Source organism: Amyelois transitella, chromosome 2 (assembly GCF_032362555.1).
Source record: "Amyelois transitella isolate CPQ chromosome 2, ilAmyTran1.1, whole genome shotgun sequence".
Lineage (NCBI taxonomy): Eukaryota > Metazoa > Arthropoda > Insecta > Lepidoptera > Pyralidae > Amyelois > Amyelois transitella.
This window is the reverse complement of record NC_083505.1, coordinates 12,251,002-12,278,991: the sequence shown is the minus strand read 5'-3', so window position 1 is coordinate 12,278,991 and position 27,990 is coordinate 12,251,002. Positions and strand designations below refer to the sequence as shown.

The 27,990-nt window shown below is 35.4% G+C and overlaps 2 protein-coding genes across 2 annotated transcripts; both read left to right on the top strand.

Moving 5' to 3' along the window:
* The first annotated feature begins 465 nt into the window (after nucleotides 1-465).
* Nucleotides 466-6,559, top strand: LOC106143623 (uncharacterized). The gene is made up of 7 exons (XM_060954587.1): nucleotides 466-489; nucleotides 817-924; nucleotides 1,892-2,373; nucleotides 3,221-3,323; nucleotides 4,369-4,464; nucleotides 6,020-6,175; nucleotides 6,503-6,559. Exons 1-7 carry the CDS (start codon nucleotides 466-468, stop codon nucleotides 6,557-6,559), a joined length of 1,026 nt encoding a protein of 341 aa, XP_060810570.1.
* Nucleotides 6,560-12,417: 5,858 nt separating this feature from the next.
* Nucleotides 12,418-15,776, top strand: LOC106143622 (uncharacterized). Its single transcript, XM_013345750.2, has 6 exons — nucleotides 12,418-12,489; nucleotides 13,059-13,540; nucleotides 13,678-13,780; nucleotides 14,517-14,612; nucleotides 14,812-14,967; nucleotides 15,720-15,776. Exons 1-6 carry the CDS (start codon nucleotides 12,418-12,420, stop codon nucleotides 15,774-15,776), a joined length of 966 nt encoding a protein of 321 aa, XP_013201204.2.
* The last annotated feature ends 12,214 nt before the right edge of the window (nucleotides 15,777-27,990 follow it).

Genomic DNA, 27,990 nt, shown 5'->3' with positions numbered 1-27,990 from the left:
ATGGATTTTGTCACTGGTGCCAGCGATTTGGTGTAAGTAAAAATGTGATGGTCCGTGTGGTTCCCGGCACCAATAAAAAAAAAAATAGAATAAGTCCACTTTGTCTAGTTCGGTCCACTTTATCTAGTTAGGGAAAGAGATGGAGTGGTCCTATTCTTTATTGTATTGGTGCCGAGAACCGCACGGCACGGTAGGCGTGACAACTGCATTTCCCTCGTCAAAATAACGTGTTTCAGACCCGATCGCAAACCGGTGGAGTTGAAGTACATAAGAAACTTACGAGCATTATTACTCATCATTGGCGCTTGGCCCAAACATCTCGACGTCGAACCTGCAAGATTTCAAGGTGCTATAAAGTTGTGGCATTTAGTTTTCTTTCTCGCTGGAGATTTGATACAGATTATTTACATTAGAAGTATCATGGGCAAGAAAGAGAAAATCCACGTTTATCATGCGTGTATTACGATGCTTTTGGGTGTCGTATGCTTTGTAAGTGTGTTCTAATAAATAAATACATACATACATATAATCACGTCTATATCCCTTGCGGGGTAGACAGAGCCGACAATATTGAAAAGACTGAATGGCAAAGTTCAGCTATTTGGCTTTAAGATAGAATTGAGATTCAAATAGTGACAGGTTGCTAGCCCATCGCCTAAAAGAAGAATCCCAAGTATGTATATAAGCCTACCTCTAAGTCGCCTTTTACGACATCATTGGGAAAGGGATGGAGTGGTCCTATTCTTTATTCTATTGGTGCCGGAAACCACAAGGCACGTTCTAATAAAAATATATATATTTATTACTTTATTTCAGATTAGATTCACATCAATATTTTCAAAAAAGTGTAACACATTACTAACTGATTTTGTCATGGACTTGCATCTGTTGAATTTTAAACTTGAATCAGAATATTCTAAAAAGGTATGCATATCATGATTTTTCATCATAACTCATTACAATTATAGTATAAATTCATATATCAAATAATAATAATTAATTTCTGATACACGAGTATATTCTTGTATAACTCTAATTTTAATGCTAATAGTTACTAAATCTTGTAATGTTATTGTAATCCTAATAATAACTAACACTCTACCTGTTTACTTGAAAGTTGTGTTCACCTCTAATTAGGTTGCATGCTTGCTCATGAGTTGAATGTTGCTTGTAAATTTTGTTCAAGTAACCTGTTTGTGTACCGAAAAAAATTAAATTAATAAATCTTTGTATCTTCATTTGATAAACACTTAGAGTTTATATACTCGTAATACCTATATTCAATATAGCGCATAAATAAATCGTGCAAGAGAGTTGCAATTTTCAAATTTATTTAAGGAAAGGTATTATTGCTTCAATATAAATAAGATAGAAATATTGTTTGTATCGTATGTTATTTGACAAGTATTCAATTGTTACATTCGTTTATTTTGTTTTTGACAGCTTCCGCTGCGGTTACTTTTACATAAAGCATTACATTTTAAATCCGTCATTGTAAAAGAGTGCGAGTAAGCAAGAGATTTTTATCTCTAAGAGTGAAGTGTGTGTCTTGCGGAGTTGTCAGAGTCAATTTTCTTAAATAAGTTAAGAAAATTGGCTCTGACTACTCCGCAGGGGATAAAGACGTGATTATAAGTTTGAAGAGCCCTACAGCGTAAAGTAGGCTTACAGTATTTGTAGATTTTTTTTTTAAATTGGCTCTATCTACCCGGTTTTTATGGAGATGGATTAATAGAATGAAATATTTCATATAACGGCAGATTGCTTGCCCTGATTCATTAAAACATACATACATACATAAAATCACGCCTTTTTCCCGAAAAGATTGTGACTACATCATTCCACTTGCCACTATTAATTTATTAAAAAGTTGTTGCTATTTATTTTTCAGATGAACCTGTTCATTCATAAGCTCTCGCATTTCTTCAGTGTATACTCAATAATTCTAATTATAATAACTGCCTCAACTTTCAACGTCGGTCCGATTGTCATAAATATATACAACCTCTATCAGAAATATAATGATCCACTGACTACCAATATGACATACGAACATGCCGTTTATTTCGCGTTACCTTTTGATTACGAGCACAATTTAAAAGGATATTTTGTTATATGTTTTATCAACATTTATTATTCAATAATGTGTGGCATGATACTTGTCACTTATGATTTGGTAATCGCTTTAATTGTGTTCCATTTGTGCGGACATATAAAAATATTGATCAATAATCTTGAGGATTTTCCTCGACCTGGATTCAAAGGGCAAGTTTCGAATGCTAATGCGTCCACGATGCGTTATACCGACGAAGAAATGCTGGAAGTGACTGACAGATTAAAAGTTCTCATAAAATGTCACAATTTTACTATCAAGTGAGTTCAAATTTTTAGTGAAGAAGAGTTTTATTTGTTTATTTTAAACTTTACCCACGTTAAATGTGTAACAGGTTGACTTAATGCCACAAGGCATTCTCTAAAGGGTCAGGTCAAGAGTACCCAGTTATGAATGTGGATGAAGCGATGGAAGTATGCAGAGATCGTGGCAAGTGGAAAGAGGTAGTCTCTGCCTACCCCTCCGGGAAAGAGGCGTGATTTTATGTATGTATGTATATAAACATTCAATTAAAAAAGAGCGTCGATGGTCGAATCGGTAAGATGCCCAGTTAAAATGCGTGATGCGCAGAAAGGCACAGGTTCGAATACCACCTCGGCCATGTACCAGTGATTATTTTTTTTAATTATGTACATCAGTTTGTAAACTAACCAATGCTCTCACGGTGAGGTAAAACATCGTGAGGCAACTGAATATGTAACCAAGAATCGATCCTTTTTTTTAGGCGATGGGCTAGCAACCTGTCACTATTTGGATCTCAATTCCATCATTAAGCCGAGCAGCTGAACGTGGCCATTCAGACTTTTCGGGACTATTGGCTCTGTCTACCCCGTAAGGGATATGGACGTGACTATATGTATGCATGTATGTAGATCGATCCAATATGGGTTAGGTTCCCCTGCAGACGTTGCGGAGGATGTCATGGGATGGGATGGGTTGCGATCAGATGGGAGTCGTTTCGTGCAAAATACCAGACTCATCCAATCTAGGATTCATGGTCAAAGGCATACAAAGTTCAAAGGAGTGGTAAGGGTGCAACTGCGACTAAATCCAGGACAAGGAAGAAGGTAAACATTCAATTGGATAATGAATTAACCCTGTTCACAGATATAACAACAAAATCTCAAATACCATTGGTGTTAACGTAGCAATTTATTTTATATTTCATCAAATCAGTGGATGTCTGCTGCTCTTGCAATGCTCGCAACTGGTATGTCCTTCTACCCTATTTACCTATCTTCTCATCTATACTAATATTATAAAGCTGAAGAGACTGTTTGTTTGTTTGAACGCGCTTATCTCAGGAACTAATTGAAAAAATCTTTTTGCGTTGAATAGACCATTTATCGAGGAAGGCTTTAGGCTTTATAACATCACGCTGCAACTATAAGGATCAAAGAAATAATGTAATATATAAAAACAACGGGAAAAAAATATTGTTGTTGAGTAATTGTAGATTGTAATTATAGTTGAGGGCTTTAATGATGCCCAAAATAACTATTTGACACGGGCGAAGTCGCGGGCACAGCTAGAACTTAATATTACTGGCCAACAGATTTTATCACAAATTTCAAAAATTATTAATAATATTACGAACGTATCTTGATCAAATTAAGGACGTCCTGGTAAAGGGTCAGGTCAAAAGTACCCGAAACCGCCGAGCTTGTATGAAGAGAGTTATGAATGTGGACGAAGCGAAAGAAGTATGCAGAGATCGTGGCAAGTGGAAAGAGGTAGTCTCTGCCTACCCCTCCGGGAAAGAGGCGTGATTTTATGTATGTATGTATGTATTAATAATATTCAACAATTATTAATAATTTTCAATTATAAGTACTTATAAATTATGCGTGGTTACCGAGCGCCGTTGATGTACGTACGGAACAAACTACACTGCGGCATTTACACCGGACGTCAATATCCTACTACTATTATAAAGGCGAAAGTTTGTATGGATGTTTGTTACTCTTTCACGCAAAAACTACTGAACCGATTACCATGAAATTTGGTATGTAGGTAGCTGAAGACCCAGAATAACACATAGGCTACTTTTTATCCCAGAGTTCCCGCGGGATTGATAGGGTTTCCATGCGGACGAAGTCGCGGGCGGCCTCTAGTTTACAAATATAGAACTCTTAAATCTAAATCGTGGACGAATGCACATTGTTTTAGTCCTGCATCTTAGGATAACTTTTTGAAATTTGATGACTATGTCCAAAACAGTCTATTTTATTTATTTTTTTAATATGATATTGCAGGATATCAAATCCCTGATAAGCTTCATCCCCTTGACGATAGCTCTCATTGAACTTTTGGTGCGAATGTCTATCGTCTTCGAAGTTATTAAATCAATGGTACGATTTTTACGTTTTTATTTAATTTTTTTTTTCTTAAATCTAGTGTCGACATTATTCTTTTGTATTACCCACTATTCTACTTCTAGCTTTGAGGTGAAGAGTGCATACAAACACATAATCACGTCTATATCCCTTGCGGGATAGACAGAGCTTCTTGAAAGACAGACAGGGCACGTTCAGCTGTTTGGCTTAATGATAGAATTGAGATTCAAATAGTGAATAGTCGCTAGCCCATCGCCTGAAAGAAGAATCCCAAGTTTATAAGCCTAGCCCTTAGTCGCCGTTTACGACATCCATGGGAAAGAGATGGAGTGGTCCTATTCATTTTTGAAATGGTGGTTCAATACGATTTAGGCGATGGGCATGGGATTCAAATAGTGACAGGTTGCTAACCTGTCACTATTTGAATCTCAATTTTATCTAAAAGCCAAATAGCTGAACGTGGCCTATCAGTCTTTACAAGACTGTTGGCTCTGTCTACCCCGCAAGGGATATAGACGTGATTATATGTATGTATGTGTAACCACACGGCACTTGGTGACCACGACACGGTGGTGAAGAGAGTCTTTAGTGCTTGGTTTTGTACGAGATCTAATAACTTTCTTACAGGGTAATCTAGGTAGAAAAATCTTTATATGTAAAAATGTTGCTTGTCTTGGCAACATTTTTACAAATAAAGATTTTTCTTTACATTCCGTGCCCGAATGATGTCCAAATAACTTTTTGAAGAATTAATTTGGTCAAGTCAAAAATATTTTTATATTTTTAAATATTAATTATCTACAGTTACTTAACTTGACGGCCTCTGTGGCACAGCGGTAGTACGCATGTCTGTGACACCGGAGGTCCCGGGTTCGAATCCCGGCCAGGGCATGATGCACATAACTTTTTCTGATATGCCTGGGTCTTGGATGTTCATCTATATGAGTATTTATTATAAAATATAGTATCGTTGAGTTTGTATCTCGTAACCCAAGTCTCGAACTAACTTCGAGGCTAACTCAATATGTGTAATTTGTCCCGTCCATCTAAATTTAAACGAGCAATTCTTGTATATATATAATCAGGATCTCGGAAACGGCTCCAACAATTTTCATGAAAGTTACAGATTAAGGGCTTTTCGGCTCAAGGAATCGATTTATCAAGGTCCTAGGTTCGAGAAAAGCTCGGTTCCCAAGATATATAAAAATTTTAAAAACCGCGTTTTAAATAAATAAATAAATATATACGGGACAAATTACACAGATTGAATTAGCCTCGCAGTAAGTTCGAGACTTGTGTTACGAGATACTAACTCAACGATACTATATTTTATAATAAATACTTTTATAGATAAACATCCAAGACCCAGGCCAATCAGAAAAAGTTCTTTTCTCATCATGCCCTGGCCGGGATTCGAACCCGGGACCTCCGATATCACAGACAAGCGTACTACCGCTGCGCCACAGAGGCCGTCGTTTAAGAAACTATATCAGCGCCATCTTGAGTTTTCTGAGACCAAGAAAATCAATTGTTTACTTGAACTATTGACAATTTGAACTATTTATTTCAGTCAGATCCCTTAATGCAAGCAGCGTATGGTGTTCCTTGGGAGTGTATGGACGTTAAGAACAGAAAACTCTTGCTGTTACTCCTGAAGCAGACTCAACTACCCATGGGTCTGAAGGCCATGGGGATAGTGGATGTTGGAATTCAAACCATGGTTATGGTAATACATACATATAATACATATGGTCACGTCTATATCCCTTGTGGGGTAGACAGAGCCAACAGTCTTGAAAATACTGATAGGGCTACGTTCAGCTATTTGGTTCAATGATAGAATTGAGATTCAAATAGTGACAGGTTGCTTGCCCATCGCCTAAAAAAGAATCCCAATTTAGATATCTATAGATATCTATATAGACGTGACCAAATGTATGTATGTTTGTATGTAAAATAAGTAAATTAAAAATGTTATCTTTATTAGAATGAACACAAGGCATGGGTTAATAACTGTTCATTAAAATTCAACACATTTATTAATTTGTTTCAGATATTGAAAACAACATTCTCATATTACATGATGTTACGAGCATTTGAGAAAAAATAGAAATTAAAACAAATTATATTTCATCGGTTCTCTTCAGTACTTAACTACAATGTGCACTAAAATGTTTTTTATATAGTAAACTAGAGTACATACATTAGTTTGAATACTAACCGACGCTCTTACGATGAGGGAAAACATCGTGATGCAACCTTTGACAACTGGATGTGTAATCATAATCGGTCTAATATGGGTCATCTTTACTTATAAACGTTGTGGATATCAGATCCAAATGTCAGTTTAGTGTAAAAACCTGACTCACCCAATCCAGGATCCGTGGTCAAAGCATACCCTGGGCTCTTCTCCAGAGTGATGAGGATGCAACGGAGACTAAAGGCAAGAGGAAGAAGAGTAAACTGGAATACGCCTGCGTAAAGGAAAAATTCCTGGTAATTTCCAATTGAATACAAAAAAGAATAGGACCACTCCATCTCTTTCCCATGGATGTCGTAAAAGGCGACTAATTGATAGGCTTACAAACTTGGGATTCTTTTTTTAGGCGACGGGCTAGGAACCTTTTGGATCTCAATTCTATAATTTAGCCAATTAGCTTAAAGTGGCCTATCAGTATTTTCAAGACTGTTGGCTCTGTCTACCCCGCAAGGTATATAGACGTGGTTATATGTATGTATGTCTCGCTTCACGTCATAATAAAAAGCGAAACAGCGATAGATTTTCTTGCGTTTAAAATGGCGTTGCGCGAGCCATACTACGGGGGTTGTTCTACTATATACTACATAAATCAAATATTACTAATACATACAAACATACATATTATCACGTCTATATCCCTTGCGGGGTAGACAGAGCTAACAGTCTTGAAAAGACTGAAAAGCCACGTTCAGCTGTTTGTCTTAATGATAGAATTGAGATTCAAATAAAGACAGGTTGCTAGCCCATCGCCTAAAAAAAGATCTCAATTTTATAAGCACACCACACCAATATTACTAATATTTTCATTTATTTTAAGTCGTACTTACACATTTTTTAAATACATAATATATATTATAAAATTATTTGTTTCCAAGCTTGTATAATAAATTTTGACTTATTAAATGTCTCAAATATATTTGTCTTTTTTTATAGTTTACCTTGTCCGAACATTTATATGAATTATATAAAAGCTTATTTAGTGTTGCATAGTTAAATTACCGATGCGATTCACAACGTCAATCGATATCGATTTATAAATTATATACTTTTTGTCGCAAACATTTTTAAATTCAAATCATTCATATCAAATCCAAATATATTATTAATTTTAGCATCAACATATTTAAACATATACCTATTTTGTAACTTTTTATTAAAATCTATTCAACAACTGACAGTAATAACGTGAAGATAAAGACTTCTCAAGTACTAGGAAGAAGTTACGTTCCGTTCTACGTAACTACTTATCAAAATATAACCATAACTGATCAAAAAATATTATCACTTATTAAAATACCTACACAAATAATTATCACGATCTTTCCACGAATGTCAATGAATCTTTTGTGCCGTGTGGTTCCCGGCACCATTACAAAAAAGAATAGGACCACTCCATCTCTTTCCCACGGATGTCGTAAAAGGCGACTAAGGGATAGGCTTATGCCTCTTTTAGGCGATGGGCTAGCAACCTGTCACTATTTGAATCTCAATTCTATCACTAAGCCAAACAGCTGAGCGTGGCCTATCAGTCTTTTCAAGACTGGTGGCTCTGTCTACCCCGCTAGGGATATAGACGTGATCATATGTATGTATGTATGTATCTTTCCACGATCCCTATACACTTCTTTCACTTCATCTACTCTTGACCTGACCTTTCACCAAGACGTTCCCGATTTAATAAATATCAGTAATATAAAAATTAAAAATATAAATGTATTCTTATTTCACTTTACTTAACACTGTTACTTATATAAATTTTTCTAATCGGACAAAGATTTTCTACTTGTTGTTTTGCTATACGTTTTTTCTTTGATAATCAATTACGATAATGATTATTTATAAATGAACAGGCGCAAACATAACATAATTCAGCTGCACTTTCTTGTGAGAATTATCACAAATGTTTTGACGTGACATTTGTGTCATTGTTGTGGGTTATTAAAAAAAAATATGAATAAGTATATTTACTACAAACTTGATCTGATATGAATTTAAATTTGAAAAAATAAATAAAATTAAAATATTTTTATCACCGAAAATTAAGGATCTGAGATGAAGTTTATTTCAAAATATGAAATTGTTTTTTATGACTAATGGAAAAGTCATTAACAGTAAGATTCTGTAAGCTGAACGTGGCCTTTCATGCTTTTTGAGACTGTTGGCTTTGTGTACTCCGCAAGTTGGCGAAAGAAATATTATAGGCAACTTTTTATTGCGAACGAAGTCGCGGCCAACAGCTAGCAATGCAATATTTTAATGGTAAATGCAAGGCCGAGTTATACTGAACAACGACAAAGACTAAATGTAGTAACAGAATGCAATATACATTTTTCTAAACATACCTAATGTGACGTCGTGCCGACGCACTCTTCCCGGCGCCCCTCTTCGCATCCTGGGAGCCCTATATATGCATGCGCACGCGCCGCGGCCTTCGTTGCATCCGCTCGCGAGTTTGCATTGCTCAAAGGCAAAGTCTAAGTCCCACCTGGGAGCCCCTTGCGCGCTTTTACGAAAAGGCTATTGGAGAAGCGTCAAGGTCTCGCCTAAAACTGTCCCGCTGTAATAGTTAATGCCATTAAGGCAAACTATGTTCTCATGGTCAAAAAAAGAAACGCCTTTGTCTTTGGACCACGTCAGCGCTCACAAAGTTCAGTAGCTCGCTATCCCCTAGCGGCTACTTGCTGGATATCGTGTCTATACGTGTTCGATGTGATAACTAAACCCACGCCCGAATTAAATATCACATACAAAAAGCGACGAATTTAGCGTCACCTACAAGAGAATACAGGTTCTTCACAAAACTCACAATTACTGGTAACTCGTAATCAGTTGCGCATCGCGCCTCATGCGATGGCTAAGCCGATCTATTTATTTAAAATTTAAATTAATTAAAACTTAGTTATTGATTATGATTTTAAAATACTTAATACAGGTATTAAACATGCAAGCACGTAACGAACCTTTATCATTTTCTTAATCTTTTTATTTATTTTTTAATTTTATCTCGGACGTTTCTAAATGAATGAAAAAAAAAATGAATTTGGTCCGTGTGGTTCCCGGCACCAATACAAAAAAGAATACGACCACTCCATCTCTTTCCTATGGATGTCGTAAAAGGCGACTAAGCTTATTAAATTGCGATCCTTTTTTTAGGCGATGGGCTAGCACCTGTTACTATTTGGATCTCAATTCCATCATTAAGCCGAGCAGCTGAACGTGGCCATTCAGTCTTTTCGGGACTAGTGGCTGTGTCTATCCCGTAAGGGATATAGACGTGACTATATGTATGTATGGTCCGTGGTCACCGAGCGACTCGCTCGGTCGCGCGTTTAATACCTGTATTATTTCTTAAATAGTATAATGCAACGAAATTTAAAATCACGATATTCAATATTGATAATACTCGTATAACTAACGTAATAACTTTAGGCAAAAGGATTATACAAATTAACCCATAATTTTATTAAGAATTAATTTATATGACTTAAGTGACTTATGTGTAATTTTATAATAATTTGCATGTTATAATTAATGGCTGACCAGGAGGAAATGTGTTTTGTTTACACCTTTTGTAAACTCTAGTCATAAGCTTATAAATTTTCTATTCTATTCTATTCTCTGTACCTATCCATATTCTTTCATAATTCCAATTACCTATATTTATGATGGAGCAGGTGCAAATTAACGTGATGACATTCATTTGTTGAAGTGGAGCTTCTTGTGAGAAGTGTCACGAATGCTTCAACAAGGCAACCATGACGCATTTTACTTAGATAATTATTTTTTTTTCATCGACATGGTCGCTTTGTTTCGTAAACTTCCGTAATCGTCACCACGCCGCGTAAGGTTTTCAATTTTAATTTCGTCTGGACTATTTTATTTATAGTAAAAAATTACGCTTATTCTTATTATCAAAAAAAAGAACGATCTCAATTGGAATGGACAACAGATAATTTATTTATGTTTTATTTTCGTAGGTTGAAACTCATAAATTGAATCTGCGTTACTTACCAAAACATTAAAATGCGTTTTTTCACTAGTGGCAACGACTTACAGTAAGTATAAACAGATATATCCCGTAATACTTTTATGATTGGACTCAATTAGTTCATATTTTTTTTATGTATGTATGCATATATCCGGTTTTTAATCCCATCCGAATCCGAAAATCCTGTCGATAGGTTAGATACCAACATACAAATCGCCTGGTACGACATATTCTTATTTTAATTTTTAATAATTTGTTTGCTTTAAGTGGTTACTGAAGTCGGTTTTAAACTTTTTTTTCAAAAATATTTTGTTTTATCTTTTTAATATGACGTAATATATTATTCAATTGTAAGTATCTGCCTCAAAAAAGTTTTTACAATCAATATTTTTTTATTCATTTATGTATCTTAATTCTGTAATTATTTGTGAATTTTAAAATTTGGTGCAGCGGTAGTGCGCTTCTCTGTGACACTAAGGTTCGAATCCCGGCCAGGGCATGATGAGAAACGTACTTTCTCTGATTGTTTTCTAATGTTTATTTACACAAGTCTCGAACTTACTACAAGGCTAATTCAATCTGCGTGTCCCGTATTAATTTATTTACTTGTAGGTACTTATATAAATGCTGTGTTTCAGAGGTGCTCTCAGCCCATTGGATTTAAAGCACATTAAATACTTGCGATACGGCTTACTTTGCTTTGGCGCCTGGCCAGGACATCTAGACGATGTGCCTGTACGTTTCCAAAGTGCTATAAAACTTTTGCACATCATTTTATTTTTCATCGGCGTTTCAAGACAGATGGTTTATCTAAAAAATATCATAGGAATAGAGACCAACATTCAGGTTTACCATGCGTGTATAACATTTCTTATGGGATTTGTGGCCTTGGTAAGTGTATTTTAATATAAATAAAACTCTTTCAATATTGGGTGACTAACATAAAACCCACAGTCCAAACTGCTGAATCTAGAAATTTGCCATGTAGGTCTCTTATATTAGTTACAAGAGGCTGCCCGCGACTTCGTACGCGTGGAATCAATCCCGCGGGAACTCCGGGATGAAAAGTAGCCTATATGTTATTTCGGTTCAGTAGTTTTTTCGTGAAAGAGTATCTAACAAACATCCATACTGGCATCCTGACATAATCACAAACTTTCTCATTTATAATATTAGTAGGATTAGTAGGACTATATTATGGGAGGATTTCCCGTAATTACAGCGGAAACCAAAGGAAGGTTGAGGAGTTAGGGGATATTTTGGTTGTACGCGGGCGACCCGCGACCTCTTACCTCTAGTATATATCTAATATTAATATATACAAATTAAGGAAATAAATTAGGAAGAAAACGAAGCTGAAGTTGACAAGAAAGCCCAGATTTTGATTAATAACTGAAAATATGCAAAGATAAGTGTGTAATAAAGAATAGGACCACTCCATCTCTTCCCCGTGGATGTCGTAAAAGGCGACTAAGGGATACCTCTTTTAGGCGATGGGCTAGCAACCTGCCAATCTCTTATGTGAATTTCTTTGAATCTCAATTCTATCATTAAGCCAGGCAGCTGAGCGTGGCCATTCAGTCTTTTGATGACGGTTGGCTCTGTCTGCCCGTGATTCTATGTATGTGTGAGTATGTTAAAAGTTTATTGGCGCATAAGTCGTTTAAAAGTTTAATTTTTTCAGTTAAGATTCATCTCTATGTTCACAAAGAGTTATGAAATGTTGTTAACCGATTTTATCACGGACTTACATCTGTTGAACAATAAAATCAAATCGGACTATTCTAAGAAGGTATGTTTATCTTAATTGTTTTATTATATTTGTGTATCTACCAAATTTCATCAAAATCGGTCCAATTGATTTTCAGTTTATTCGTTGCAAACATACAAAAATACTTGTATTTTCTCTTCATTTCTTGTAAGTGTGGATAAACAAATTTTATTAAAATAATTATAATTCCACAGAAACTATAGTTTTTTACCAGAATGATTATGTGCTTCTCCAGCTCTAAATCATAGTGGTATGAGCAGGTAGTATATCAGTTCAGTAAATAACGTTTACGCGTTGAGAGAAAGCAAACAAACAAATAAACATACTTTCTCATTTATAATAAGTCGGGATATGATTTTTTTAGGTAATCTATTTTATATTTATATATTCATTACGAAATTTGTTATTTCGTTTTAGTTTTCAACGCTAGAAATTAAATAAATTACAACGTTTATTTCAGTAGGTAACTCGAAAAAATTTACTATTTATACATTATTTACGAGGCAGACGATCATTAAAATATTTTTTATATATATATTACTCTCGTCAGTATGCAACCTAATTAAAAAACTGTTACTTTTTATTTTCAGATGAATCAGTTCATTCATAAGCTTTCACATTTCTTTACCATCTACACATTAATTCTATTTGTAATTGCAGGCATAACTTTTAATTTGGGTCCACTTCTCCTTAATATATTCAACTTAAACAAAAAACATAAAGATCCATTGTCTACTAACATCACATACAAACACGCCATTTATTTTGCGCTGCCTTTTGATTACGAGCACAATTTAACAGGATGCGTTGTAGTATATGTAATCAACATTTATTACTCAGTAACGTGCGCTATGGTATTCACTATTTATGATTTGCTAATTGCTTTAGTAGTATTTCATTTATGGGGACACATAAAAATACTGATCGACAATTTAGAAAATTTTCCAAGACCTGGATTCACAGGGCAAGGTTCAAATGATACTGCATCAATAAATCGATATACAAAAGAGGATATGCCAGAAGTAACTAAGATATTGAGAACTCTAATAAAATGTCATAAATTTACGATCAAGTGAGTTCTAATCTTAGACCTATAGAAGAATTTTGTTTCAAAACCATCAGAATAGACAATGCCAAGTGATAAAATGATTCATATTCCTTTTATCAAAAAATATAAATATGAAAATGAAATTTTTGCACTTCTTTCAGATATAACAATAAAATCTCAGACTCCGTTGGTGTAAATGTTGCAATTTATTTCACATTTCACCAAATCAGTGGATGTCTGCTGCTTTTACAATGCTCACAATTGGTACGTACTCAATTCAAAATATTTTAAAAAAGAACATGTTATAAAATGGTTGATGATGGTCCTGTGTATAGTAGGCAACACTGATGCCACAAATTTTAAATGCTGCCTAATCTGAACTGACCGATATTAACCTGCCCGCCGCTCCATATTACTTTAAAATTGCGATGCCCAACAGGGTTCATATTGTTCCTATTTTTAAGCACTATCTGACCCCAAATATATATAACATGATATACATACATATAATCACGTCTTTATCCCTTGCGTGGTAGGCAGAGCCAACAGTCTTGAAAAGACTGATAGGCCACGTTCAGCTGTTTGGCTTTATGATAGAATTGAGATTCAAATAGGGACAGGTTCCTAGTTCATCGCCTAAAATAAGAATCCCAAGTTTATAAGCTTATCCCTGAGTTGCCTTTAATGACATCCATGGGAACGAGATAGAGAGGCCATATTCTTTTTTTATTGGTGACGGGAACCACACGGCACTTGATGACGGTCAAATGACGACAACCGGGAAAAAACAGTTAAACGTGCTCCAGGCCACCTTATCAAAAGCCTTTTCTAAATTTATGAATGCAGTATGTGTGTCAAGACTTATGTAGTTCTAAACTTCTGTCAGTTATCATTCTAAGTGCCAATATTGATTCCCTAGTTCCTTTATTTTGCTTAACTACATATTAAAAAGGTGATAAGTTAAATTGCATGCAATTTGTAATTCTATATTGTATTGCAGAATATTCAAAATCTGATTAGCTTCATCCCCTTGACGATTGGTCTCAGCGAACTTTTGGTGCGAATGTCTGTTGTCTTCGAAGTTATCAAATCAATGGTAATATTTTCTCGATATGACAAAATTAAATCTTAAATCTTTATAATCACCCACATAAAGGTTCACGCAATTGCTTTCCATGCCCAAACGATGATCAATTAAGTGTTGTGCGAAAAATTTACGTAACCTCTTTTTTAACAGAGGACTTAATTTTTTTAATAATTATAATTTGTGTAAATAAAAGACTATTTTTTAACAGTCAGATCCCCTAATGCGAGCTGCATACAATGTTCCCTGGGAGTGTATGGACGTAAAGAACAGAAAACTAGTGCTGATGATGCTGAGAATGACTCAAACACCAATGGGTTTGAAGGCTATGGGGATGGTGGACGTTGGAGTTCAGACCATGGCTACGGTAATATTAAAGATGAATTGCTCTTTCAATAGAACTTTGAATGACATGCATACATATGGTCACGTCTATATCCCTTGCGGGGTAGACAGAGCTAACAGTCTTGAAAAGACTGATAGGCCACGCTCAGCTACTTGACTTAATGATAGAATTGAGATTCGAATAGTGACAAGTTGCTAGCCCATCGCCTAAAAAAGAATCCCAAGTTTGTAAGCCTATCGCTTAGTCGCCTTTTACGACATCCATGGGAAAGAGATGGAGTGGTCCTATTCTTGTATTGGTGCCGTTTGGAAAATATTTGCCATATGGTACTTTCGTCCCGGTAAAAAATAGAAATTCCGTGGAATTTGCTGAAAAAAAACCTGTATTTTTTTTTAGGTGGCGCTAAATTCGCGCTGTCGTAATAGCTTGTAAAACTTAAACGAAATATCATACTGATTAAGCTCACTCAACGATATTATATTTTGTCCAGAGCACTTTGTAAAGTCAGAGTAATAAAGATTTATTTTTTAGATTAAATTCCAGTCACTTACTATTTTTTTTTTACTTTTTATAAATAATACAGGTATTAAACGCGCACGTAACTTAAGTACCTTTATTTTATCTCCGACGTTTTCAGCCGCTCGGCGATAATGGATCATTGTAACATTATTATAACGTCCGAGATAAAATAAAGGTTCGTTAAGTGCGCGTTCAATACCTGTATTATTTATAAATAGTATAATTTAATACGAAATATTTTAATTTTTTTACAGATATTAAAAACAACATTCTCATATTACATGATGTTACGAGCACTTGAGAAAAATTAGAAATTAAACAATCATTTTTATCTACGATTCTGTCATAGGAGTAAGCCTGCGTAAAAAATTTCTTTCATTTTCCTTCCCACGAATTTTCTTGCTAGAAATTGCAAGAAATCCTATACAGGGTGAAATTTAAAACAACTGCATCCTTTGAAACATAGACTATACCCATGCATCTGAGCTGTTTGAGCCTTTTTTCATTTAAATTAAACGTCAACATTTTCACATTTAAAAACCCCTCAAAAACTACGTCACACGCTTTATTAAAGACCAATACTACAAAAAGAAATTAAAACTAAACATGTAAATTCTTAAATGTCTGAAAAATAAATTATTTTTCTAGTATCAAGATCATGTAAAGTACAGAGTTGTCGAGATCGCTCAGCTGAATGAATTGTGTCGTTGACCTCTGAATCTTACGCGTCGCTTTTCCGTCGGCCAGGGTGATATGACGTATTTAGAATCGTGGATTTTGATACTTTTAATTTTTTGTACTTTCTGAAATATGAACCGATATTTTTCTTTTAACGTTTTTAAATATCCTTTAGATGAGTACACTTAACAGTTAAATTTATGCAGTTGAATTAAATGTCACCCTGTATTATTGCCATATAGTGAGGGCCCTACCTACATAACATATTTTATTATCTCTAGATTCAGCGGTGTGTATTGTACGTTATGTCAGTCAATATAATAACGAATTCAGATTAGTTGTTCTCTTGCCTATTCAGCCTATTCAGGAACACAATATAATATTTTCATTTCATATTTGTGTGCCTTAAAACTTTGTACAAAAGTTTTTCGTTAATCTAACCTCTTGTTTTATTTTTATAATACATAAAAATATAAAAAAATGGGTTTAGTTTTCTGTGTTTTGTATTTAATTTCCAATAGTTAAGGTTGTACGTTGAATGTTAAGTAATGATTATTTTGATGATTTAACTGTAGAACTAGTATTTTAATTCAGTGGCGGCCTTCATTTATACGGCTAGCTGTTTCATTGAACAGCCATTTTTAACATTTGGCTGCGACATTTATATCGCGACGAGCAGTTCAATCAAATACACCTAAGGCTATTCTCATTTATATTAGATCTTTCACTCCATGCACATTTGGTAATTCTAACTGTTCCTCACAAATTACGTTTCTTCTATTCAAGCTGATGATAGGTAATTTTGGCAAGAAAGTTTAATTTGTATATTTTATCAAGATTCTTTCAACAGTAGGTAACAAAACACCGATGTTTTTTCGTTCTTTATATTATGCACATGTTTACAAATAATTAATGATTATTTTTATAAACAATGTTAGGAATCATAACAAAACTCGCTTATAATTAAATAATTTCAGCGGACCATCGATGTTTCATTATAGTAGCTTAGAGTACCTACCTACCGCGTTTTCTGTTCCCATTAGTTTTTAGTAAAATTACTCTTAATGCACCCTAATGATAACATGCGGATTATATGCCAAATTTCAAAGCAATGAGTTGATATGTCAGGCAATTTTTTTTTTAATAGTATTAGATATTAATTTAAGAGAGCTTTAAGGTTCTAAATTTTTTAAACTTTAAGAAGGCATTAAAACTATTTGTATTAGAAAATTGTGTGTCAATTTATAATGATGTGACAATTTATAATTTCTAATGTGATGTGACAATTTATAATTTCCTTTTTATTTGTTTTATTTTATGCATATCAAATATATAGTGGTAAATCAACTATTGTACATCCTCTCCAAGATAAAACATAGTGATACTATAAAGACATGTAACAGATCTGTACTACTTACCTATGTTTTACAATAAAGTTTTTAATTTGAATTAATTTCTAAAATGGCCGAAAAGGTGACACGTTTATCTAGTGAGCTATCCCATGATCCAGCATATTAGCATCCTATGCAAATGTTGCGAAGGTCAGACGGAAGTCGCTTCGAGTAAAAACCTGACCCAATCAATTACGGACAAAAGGCGTACCCCGGGCTCCTCTTTGCAGTGATGTATTCAGGATTAAGAAGAAGAAGAAGATAATTTAGAAATGAGCACATTTATCAACGTACGTCTAGTTATTAATCCAAAGACAATTAACTGAACAATTTTCAAGTAGTACGTGTCGAATCATGTTCGGAGTGCTCTCGCGTTTGTTCTCTTACAGCACACCCTGCCTTGGCTCCCTAGAAAATCTCTTTAGTGCCCCTTTACGAGTAGTTCTAGTAGGAGCTGACGATACACTTTACGCCTCGTGACGTCATGTTGTCATGGTCTCTACAGCGTCTCTTCAGCGCCCGGGGACAATATAAACGTGCGCGCCCCTTGACCTTTCCCTTTGGTCTACCTCAGTGCAAACAGAGTTAACAAGCTGGCTGCCCTCAGACAGCTACTTGCTGAATTTCGTGTCCTTAGCAAAACCCATGCTATCTTAAAATTGGTAAAACTAGCACAATAAACTTTGTTGTTAACCTATATCACAATTCCATCATTCAGCCATAACGTAGCCTTTCAGTCTTTTCAAGACTGCTGGCTTTGTCTACCCTTCAGGGGATATAGACGTGACTATATGTATGTATGTATGTTATCCCATAAATCGTTAAATTGTCTCTCAACACGATACCTACGACGTTTCAACGTCACAAAGCAATCGCCAAAACTGAAATATAATTCTCGGGAAACAAACAAAAATAAAATGCACAGAAACAAGCGAATGCATAGAGCGGTCTCCCAAGGGAAAGACGAGAGCGCCCCCTACGTAAAGAATTTAAGGGAATTCGTTCAAACAACCACGCTTTCCCCTAAGGTTTATCTACACACATCAATGCCCTGCCCGTGAGAAGATCGTGACTCGTCCGCAGTCCAAAAAATTTTTGCCACACATATTTTCCATCCGTCGACGAAACGATTTTATACAGATATTTTTTAAACTCCGACAAAAAAAAAAAAACGATGCGGTGTTATAAATATAATGTGTCTGTATTTATATATGTCTATCTGTGTCATCGTAGTTCCAGAAAGTAGGAACTGATTTATATTTTTTGTTTTTTTTTTGTTTGAAAGTTGATGAAGGTGGCTGCCACTATAAAAAGGCGGATTAAGTAGGTACTACATTGTTACTACTCCCTCAATATGGTCATCCAATAAAAAGGTTTCAGTAGTAGAATCAGTGACAAATTAGTATCTTTTTTTTTATTTCCATTTTAAATTATATTCTTAAGACCCACGTTTCGGCTACTGCCCTGACACGGCTCTGACATGTTTAAACATCAACTCTCCTCGCATTAAGAGTCACAGGGGGAGATTCGGTAAAAATGGTGATTTGTTAAAATGTATACGCTTCGAACGTCACAGCGGGGCAAGTAATTTAATTGATGACATGTTCGATTTACGAAAATGGATGGCGCGTTCGAAATATCGAATTAAAAATGCGTTTCCTTAAGTACCCATTTTTACATTGCTAAGATTTCTTTTAAATTAATGAAAAAAAAAAAATTCTTTTTAAAAGTAGAATTTAAAAATAATCTCTTCCCTTGATCGAATTTTACAGACACAAACTATTATTTTCATTTCTACCAGACCAGTATGGAACATTTCAAGACTTAAAATTAATATATACTGTTTAAAAACACATGCTTATTCTAAGGAATATCCCTTAGTCGCCTTTTACGACGTCCATTGGAAAGATATGAAGTGGTCCTATTTTAAAGTGTCGGAAACGACAAGGCACCATTGTATAAAGTTTATAAACCCTGAAACACAAGCCTAGGCTAAACGCTAGAATATCCTTAAGGCACAATGCAAATCCTAGCACCGTTTAACTGACAATGCTTCATCTTTCGCTTCTATGTAGATCTATTAGGATGGAAACTTACGGGAGAATAATTCGTTTAGACGCGACCGGGATTCAAGTACCAGCGGGGCTACGAGTAGCATGGCACGACAAAAATGACGGCGCGCAATAAATTATTGCTGTTTCGCTTTTCATTATACGTATAACGGGACAGCAATAGTTCATCGCGCGATAATAATGACATCGCGCGTGCTGGAGAAGGACGATGGAATGCTTGGCTGATAGTTCTAATATTGATTATTTAGGAAATTGGTCCGTTAGTTTGACGAGGTGTAAAAAAAACAATTTAATTTGCATCCATTTTATTTAATTTGCTGAGATCTCTGCACAGGAATTAGTCCTTTAAATTACCCTTGTCATTCTAATTTTATTTATTTTTACATATTTAATATAAGCTTTAATAACCGGAAATCATGGGCAAGTCTTAAATTATAAATAAAGTTAAGTTGTTCATACCTACACTTATACTTTGGCATTATATGTATGTATATAATATATACAAATATGACTTAATGATTAAATTAAAAATCAAATAGTAACACGCTGATAGCCTAAAAGATTAAACTAACTAATAGGTATAAAGTTACCGGAATAACTGCAGCTCAAGTTAAACACGCACGCAGGTATATGAAGCCAGAACTATCGCAGCGGGCACGGTAGCAATACCCACCCGTATGTTTCCCATTACTAGCAGCAGAACAATCAAGTACAAATGAATCCGCGATAACTGCAGACTTCTATTTCCGTTTTAATCTTCGTTTTTATCTTGAAGGCAGCCAGTTTAATGCTATTAGTCCTTAGACTTGCTAAGAGAATTGTAAAAGATTGTTTGCAATGTCTCTTGTTGTGATTTTTCACAGTATTTTTGATAACGGAATGGATTTTATGAATTTTTGTGATAGTTGAAATCGAAATGAGGTTTTTTTTTTTGACAAATTACACTGATTGAGTTAGCCTCAAAGTAAGTTCGAGAATTGTGTTACGAGATACTAACTCAACGATACTATATTTTATAATAAATACTTATATAAATAAACATCCAAGACCCAGGCCAATCAGAAAAAGTTCTTTTCTCATCTTGCCCTGGCCAGGATTCGAACCCGGGACCTCCGGCGTCACGGACAAGCGTACTACCGCTGCGCCACAGAGGCCGATTGTGATCGGTGTAAATGTAATTTTGTTTATAAGACGTTATTACATGAAAATCGAAATAATTATACCCGAAGTTCTTAAAGTTAGATAAGAATTGGATTTAAAAGGAATAGAATAGAATTTATTTCCAAAATTGGACAAGGTACTTATCTGTTATTGATCAGTTATCTGTCACATCAGTCAAATCTTGTTACTACCGCTTCCTTAGCGCATGTGTAGACGAAGCGGCGGAACAAAGTACACTGCAGCCTCTATTTAATATCTTAATGTCTATTCTGTTCATACAAAAAATATAATCAGACAATGTGAAAAACAGATTGGCGTAGAAAGGGTTAAACACCATTATTTATAAAATATATATATAAAAAAGCTTTTGTTGTATGATAGTACCCCTTTAATAATTACTTTATTTTTATTTATTAATTATTTATTTAATAAGGTAATATACAACTGAACATTCGGTGAAAATTAAGTACTTATCAACCTGTTACTGTTATTAATATTGAGCGAAAAAAAAATACGAAAAACGTTAATTTATTAGTTCCTTAGATAATTCTTTTTTTTTTTTTTTAATATTTTTAATATTTATTGTTATGCCGGCAACCGAAGTACATTCACAATGCAGGCTTAGCTGTAGGGTCCCATTTGCACCTTTTGGGAACCCTAATTAATTATTATAAAGATAAACCTCCAAATTCAAGTAGCAGAAAAAAAAATTTTGACGTCTTTCAGTCTATACACGCCTTTACCTCTATATCGTTAAAGAAAAAAAATGTCAATTATGTTAATAGCCTGACTCATATCCACGGTAAGTAATTAAAAATGGAACAGTTTAGTCACGTGATTAAGTTTTTATACTAACCGCATCACTAATGCCGAACACGCACTATTTTATGTCAGCTGACCATAAAATTGTTGCCACGTCATTGGTTATTCCTAATTCTGGTGTCCAAAATGTAAATGAGAGCGATCTTGGGTTTATGGTTGGGATAAAAATGGGATTCTTCATTTAATCGATAGACTAGTGAAATGAAATTAAAATTGTCACTGTTTCAATCTCAATTCTATCATTAAGCCAAACAGCTAAACGTGGTCTTCCAGTTTTGCATAACTATTGGCTCTGTCTACCCCGCAAGGGATATAGACGTGACAATATGTATGTATTAAAGGACATCTCGAACAACACTTAATAAATGTCAAATGTACCATGTAAAAATATTGGTTAATTTGTTAGTAATTTGTAACAACTATACCAGCGTGAAAGCTTTCACTAGTTGAATGTGCACTTACTCCCTTAGTCGCCTTTTGCGACTTCTATGGGTAGTCCTATTCTAAAGTGCCGGAAACCATACTTTGCAACGAAATTAAATAAAAATCTTCAACTTTTAAGATACATATAACCCGCCAAAACGTCAATACTTAACCCTACACCAGCGACTGCTCACACCAGCCATAACTCACTGTTCCGAACGATTAACCGGACTCAAATGTAGTGAGAGAGGGTTAATGAAGTATCCGCATGATAGCCTGAGCTGATACGTCGATGTAGATGTGCGTAGTTCAGATTAAGTGACAGTTTCTTCCACATACCTACACACATATGTTAAGTCCGGATAAGAGTCGAAATGAAGACTACAAAAAGGCCATGACCAACTGAATGTGATCTCTGTAGTCTGTGAGCTGGATTGTTTAAAATTTAATAATACTATGATTGGTTCGTAGCTCATTGCCTAAATTGGTGGTAAAAGCACCAAGACATTGGGCTATATTTATTTAATTAAAAACATCAACAACTAACTATAAAACTAACTCACTCAAGGGAAATTCAGTCGGCTAGATGTGTAGCTATGAAAGCTATAAAAACCTGACTCATTTAATCCGGGAAGATGGTCAGGCGCACTCCAGGCTCCCTTCCAGAGAGTTGAAGATACAACTGGGAGTAAAATATACGAGTATTATATAAGAAATATATACGGGACAAATTACACAGATTGAGTTAACCTCGAAGTAAGTTTGAAAGTTGTGTCACGAGATACTCGTACCAGCTCAACGATACAATATTTTAGAATAAATACTTATATAGATAAACATCCAAGACCCAGGCCAGACAGAGAAAATTAGTTTCTCGTCATGCCCTGGCCGGGATTCGAACCCGGGACCTCCCGTGACACACACAAGCGAACTACCGCTGCGCCACAGAGGCCGTCAAAGGTGAACGAATTTAAGAATCTTTTTATATATATTGGTAGCTATCCTTTATAACGAATTCACGAACCGCACACCATTGATAAATGTCCAACGTAACAATTTCCCGATCAATCACAAACTCATATCAATACAGTCGATTTTGATAAAAACTGCGTCGCGGATTTTAGGCATTGTCCACAGATGTAAGAATCAATGAGATACTGGTATGGTGTGGGAAAACACCGCGAGTAAACTTACACATTTAAATACCATGATCCAAGCTGTTAGGTACCTAACTTTATATTTCTGAGAATTAACGCTTATACGATGGCGGATGTCTGGAAGCTGACAGTGTCTACCAAAAATCATTACACCTTTATCTTCAAACCGATAAGTTTGACTTTACTGAAAACCCGTCTAGAAATTGGTAAATGTAATAAAAGTCTGATAACCTAATGTAGCGGCCGTTCAGCCTCCATGGACAAACGAGACTCTGACTTAACATTTTAGATGACTAAAACCGACTGACAGACTGTGAAAAAAAGGACAATCGACTTGGACACTAAGGAGACGACCATAAGACGACGAGACGACAAGACGTATCTTGAACGGGAAAAATTCTATTTTATTCAGACTCGACCAAATAGACCCTCGGCCCGTTCACCTAATAAACAAAAGTCCCCTTTTTAGCTCTGTCTATTACTAAGCGCGGGCGTAAAGCAACATCTGCTTTTTCCCTTACCCAAGGTACAGATTCATCACTTGCTCACTCGGTTTTGCATTTAAAGGGTTAAAAATCACTCGCATAAATCCCTACGTTATCTGGCTAAATGACCCGAGGCCGTATTCTGAAACGGCATGTAGTTTTTCAGTGTCGCTGAGCCATCGATCATGGGAAGGGATCCCGAGGAAATATGGAATTTGTTGGTTTAAATGTTTTGTTAGAAATTAGAAATGTGTCGGGTTTGTATCGAAAAAAGGTTTGCGTTTGTTAAATATTCCGGATTGTTTGCAATGATAACCAAACGTCGGAACATGCTATTAGACTAATTAATCTACTGTCGTACAAATCTTACAAGGTGAGCACGTATTTCAATGATCCAAAGAAATGACGTCACGAGACTATTCTTCGCTTCTTTTTATTAAGTGCGAAGATTTATCTGCACTAGCACCTAGGTCATAGATAGATAGATAAAAAAAACTCTTTACAGCACCATAAGAGTAAAACATACAAAACAGGGAGAGTACAAAGGCCCTCATCGTTAATGCAATCTCTTCCAGTCAACCTTTGGGTGGACGGAAACCAAACAGGGGATTATTTTCATTGTCATAACCATCGCCTTGAAGAAGAATTCCTAGTTTTTAGGCCTTTTCTGAAGCATTTCTTTCAAATAGCAATAATTTAAAGACCATTATGGAAAACAGATTAAAATCCGTGCCGTGTGGTTCCAGTCACCAATAGAAAAAATAATAGGGCCACTTTGATCTCTTTCCCATGGATATCGTAAAAGGCGACTACAGGATAGGCTTATAAACTTGGAATTATTATTTTAAGCGATGGGCTAGCAACCTGTCACTATTTGAATCTCAATTCTGACTTCAAGACTGTTGGCCAACCAATAGACGTGATTATAATTATGTATGTTTGTATGTCGATTAAAATCTACAAAATCAAGAAACGAGACTGTCAGAAGAAAAATATTTGTTCGACTCTGCTCTTCCAATTGACATTTACATCCGAAATTGAAGCAAGTTAATTAATACCAGCATTGGAAAGGTTTACATAAGAAAACAGTTTTGCATGCTATTTGTATTTTGTACAAAGTTCTCGCAAATATTTAGTTCGCAAGGATATATTATAAAGGAGTTTTTTATTTTATTAGCGAGTTTTCAAATCAGAACAGTAGTTTTTTTTTTTTTTTAAAGAAACAGATTCTTGTTTATAGTCAACGTTGTATCTACATTTCTTTAAAGGGGACGATCTGTGACCTCGACCTCGCAGTGGGTTAGACATGTTTCCACAAATCTGCTCCCGACTGACCTCCGCAACCTTGAAAAGGAACCTACGCCATGTTGGATCATGCTTATCCATACATTCGGTAGCATAAATGACAAGGTTTACATAAGAAAACAGTTTTGCATGCTATTTGTATTTTGTACAAAGTTCTCTCAAATATCGCAGGGAGATATTATGAAGGAGTTTCTTATTTTATAAGCGAGTTTTCAAATCGGAACAGTAGTTATTTTTTTTATTTTTTTTTAAAGGAAACAGATTCTTGTCTATAGTCAACGTTGTATCTACATTTCTTTAAAGTGGACGATCTGTGACCTCGACCTCGCAGTGGGTTAGACATGTTTCCACAAATCTGCTCCCGACTGACCTCCGCAACCTTGAAAAGGAACCTACGCCATGTTGGATCATGCTTATCCATACATTCAGTAGCATAAATGACAAGGTTTACATAAGAAAACAGTTTTGCATGCTATTTGTATTTTGTACAAAGTTCTCTCAAATATCGCAGGGAGATATTATGAAGGAGTTTCTTATTTTATTAGCGAGTTTTCAAATCAGAACAGTAGTTTTTTTTTTTTTTTTTTAAAGAAACAGATTCTTGTTTATAGTCAACGTTGCATCTACATTTCTTTAAAGTGGACGATCTGTGACCTCGACCTCGCAGTGGGTTAGACATGTTTCCACAAATCTGCTCCCGACTGACCTCCGCAACTTTGCAAGGGAACCTACGCCATGTTGGATCATGCATATCCATACATTCAGTAGCATAAATGACAAGGTTTTCTCACGATCTTTTCACTTAATTTGGCATCTGTTAGCAATCAAATGCAGGCACTAATGACTCTTTTATCAGTTGTGTATAGATTACTAGGAGAATAGTACGTATTTAGATTCTTCACCTAAACATACATACATATATATTTAACACGTCTATGTCCCTTACGGGGTAGACAAAGACAACTGTCTTGAACATACTGATAGGTCACGTTCAGCTGTTTGGCTAAATTATAGAATTGAGATTCATATAGTGACAGATTGCTAGCCCATCGCCTAAAAGATGGATGCCGTGTGGTTCCCGGTTCCAATAGTAAAAAGAATTGGACTACTCCATATCATTCCCGTGGATGTCATAAAAGGCGACTAAGGGATAGGCTTATAATCTACACCTTAAAGATATGAATAAATAAAAATAATAATGAAAAGAAGGTACCTATGTGTCCAACCAACTACTGATGAAAGAGTCATTACTACGGGGCAAGTAGGATTCAAACCTACGAACGATATCTTAACCTAAAAACTTAAAAAAAATACACAGAAACTACTTTAATGACGAAACCATATTAACGTATATACAGACTTTAAGACAAACATTAACAACTTTGAAAGCGCCAAACTAAGTTGAGAGAGTGTAACTTATGTAACTAAATAGTATGTTGCACAAAAAGCCTTTGCATGTATATGTTTATCGGAAGAACTTAAAGTTTTAAGAGGAATGCAAAGCGTGCTAACTTCCCGAATAGGCTTGTCGCTAAGTTTGAGGTCTGTATTACGTAACCAACTTTCGGATAGGATACATCCCAAGTATAATTTATGAATGTGAAAGTGACTTTGTTTGTTACCTCTTAGGTATCTACACTATGAAAAATAAAATATTTATTAAGTAACTTACAAGAGGGTAACAAATTAGTGGCTGATAAAAGAGTCATTAGTGCCTGCATTTGTTTATTAACACATGCCAGTAAAATTAAGTGAAAATACCGTGAGGAAACCTTGTCATTTAAGCTACTGAATGTTTGTATATTTATTTACTTAAACGTCTTTTAAAAGCGATTGTGGTCGAATCGATAAAGTGCCTTTATAGACACAGTATCAAATTACATATTATATTATTTTAAATTACGACATTTTAAGATCCAGATGTTTTTCTAATAAGGAGTTTAGGTAACTATTTAGTTATTAAGTATCTTAATAGCAGGACGTTTGAGTGATACGAGTACTTTATAGAAATTTTACAATGTATTCTGATAGACATTAGATGTGTAACCATATCCATGATCGATCCAATACGGATGAAGTTCTTCTGCAAAGATTGAAGGTTGCGGAGGTCAGATGGGAGTCGCTACGTATAAAACCCTGCCTCACCCAATCCAGGGTCCATGGTCAAATGTCCATAACTCCTCTACAGGCAAAGGCAAGGCAAAGGCAAAAAACAGGGTGCAGAATGATGAGGGTATCTCCTCTACAGGCAAACCCCGGGCTTCTCAGCAGAATGGTGAGGGTGCAGAATGGTGAGGGTGCAGAATGGTGAGGGTGCAACAGGGACTAAAGCCAGGAAATGAAGAAGATTTAATTCGCTTGAACACGTAATGAACACGCGTACGTTCCACACGTTCGTTAGTAAGACCCGAGCCGAGCTTTTAATTCAGTTAAGCCCGAGTTGTTCGGAACAGATCTGACGCCTTCGTTATTTATTCTTGCAAGTTGCACTGCGAATACAGACTGGAGCTTATCAAGGCAACTCAACTAATGAAATTTTGTTAATTTTATGTTTTTTTTTTTATTTACATAATACGTCGTCATTCTACTTTTTACGCTGTTTGAATCTCAAGCGTTATCAAGCCAAACAATTCTACATACATACATACTCGTAAAATCACGCCTCTTTCCCGGAGGGGTAGGCAGAGACTACCTTTTTACACTTGCCACGATCTCTGCATATTTCCTTCGCTTCATCCACATTCATAACTCTCTTCATGCAAGCCTCGTGTACTTTTGACCTGACCCTTTACCAGGACGTCCTTAATTTTATCAAGATACGTTCGTCTAGGTCTTGCCACTCCGACCTTTCCCTCCACACTCTCCTTGTATATCTGCTTAGTCAACCTGCTTTCATTCATCCTCTCCACATGACCGAACCATCTTAACATACCCTTTTCTATTCCTGTAACTAAATCTTCTTTCACATCACAACATTCCCTTATCACGCTGTTCCTTATCCGGTCACTCAATTTCACACCCATCATACTCT

What these genes read in the sequence shown, in the direction of transcription:
- LOC106143623 (XM_060954587.1), top strand. Translation starts at nt 466, where the DNA reads ATGCTTTTGGGTGTCGTATGCTTT. An exon ending in AATCAGAATATTCTAAAAAG is followed by an intron (nt 925 to 1,891) that starts GTATGCATATCA and finishes TTTATTTTTCAG; the next exon opens with ATGAACCTGTTCATTCATAA. An exon ending in TCGAAGTTATTAAATCAATG is followed by an intron (nt 4,465 to 6,019) that starts GTACGATTTTTA and finishes TATTTATTTCAG; the next exon opens with TCAGATCCCTTAATGCAAGC.
- LOC106143622 (XM_013345750.2), top strand. Translation starts at nt 12,418, where the DNA reads ATGTTGTTAACCGATTTTATCACGGACTTACATCTGTTGAACAATAAA. An exon ending in AATCGGACTATTCTAAGAAG is followed by an intron (nt 12,490 to 13,058) that starts GTATGTTTATCT and finishes TTTTATTTTCAG; the next exon opens with ATGAATCAGTTCATTCATAA. An exon ending in GAGTTCAGACCATGGCTACG is followed by an intron (nt 14,968 to 15,719) that starts GTAATATTAAAG and finishes ATTTTTTTACAG; the next exon opens with ATATTAAAAACAACATTCTC.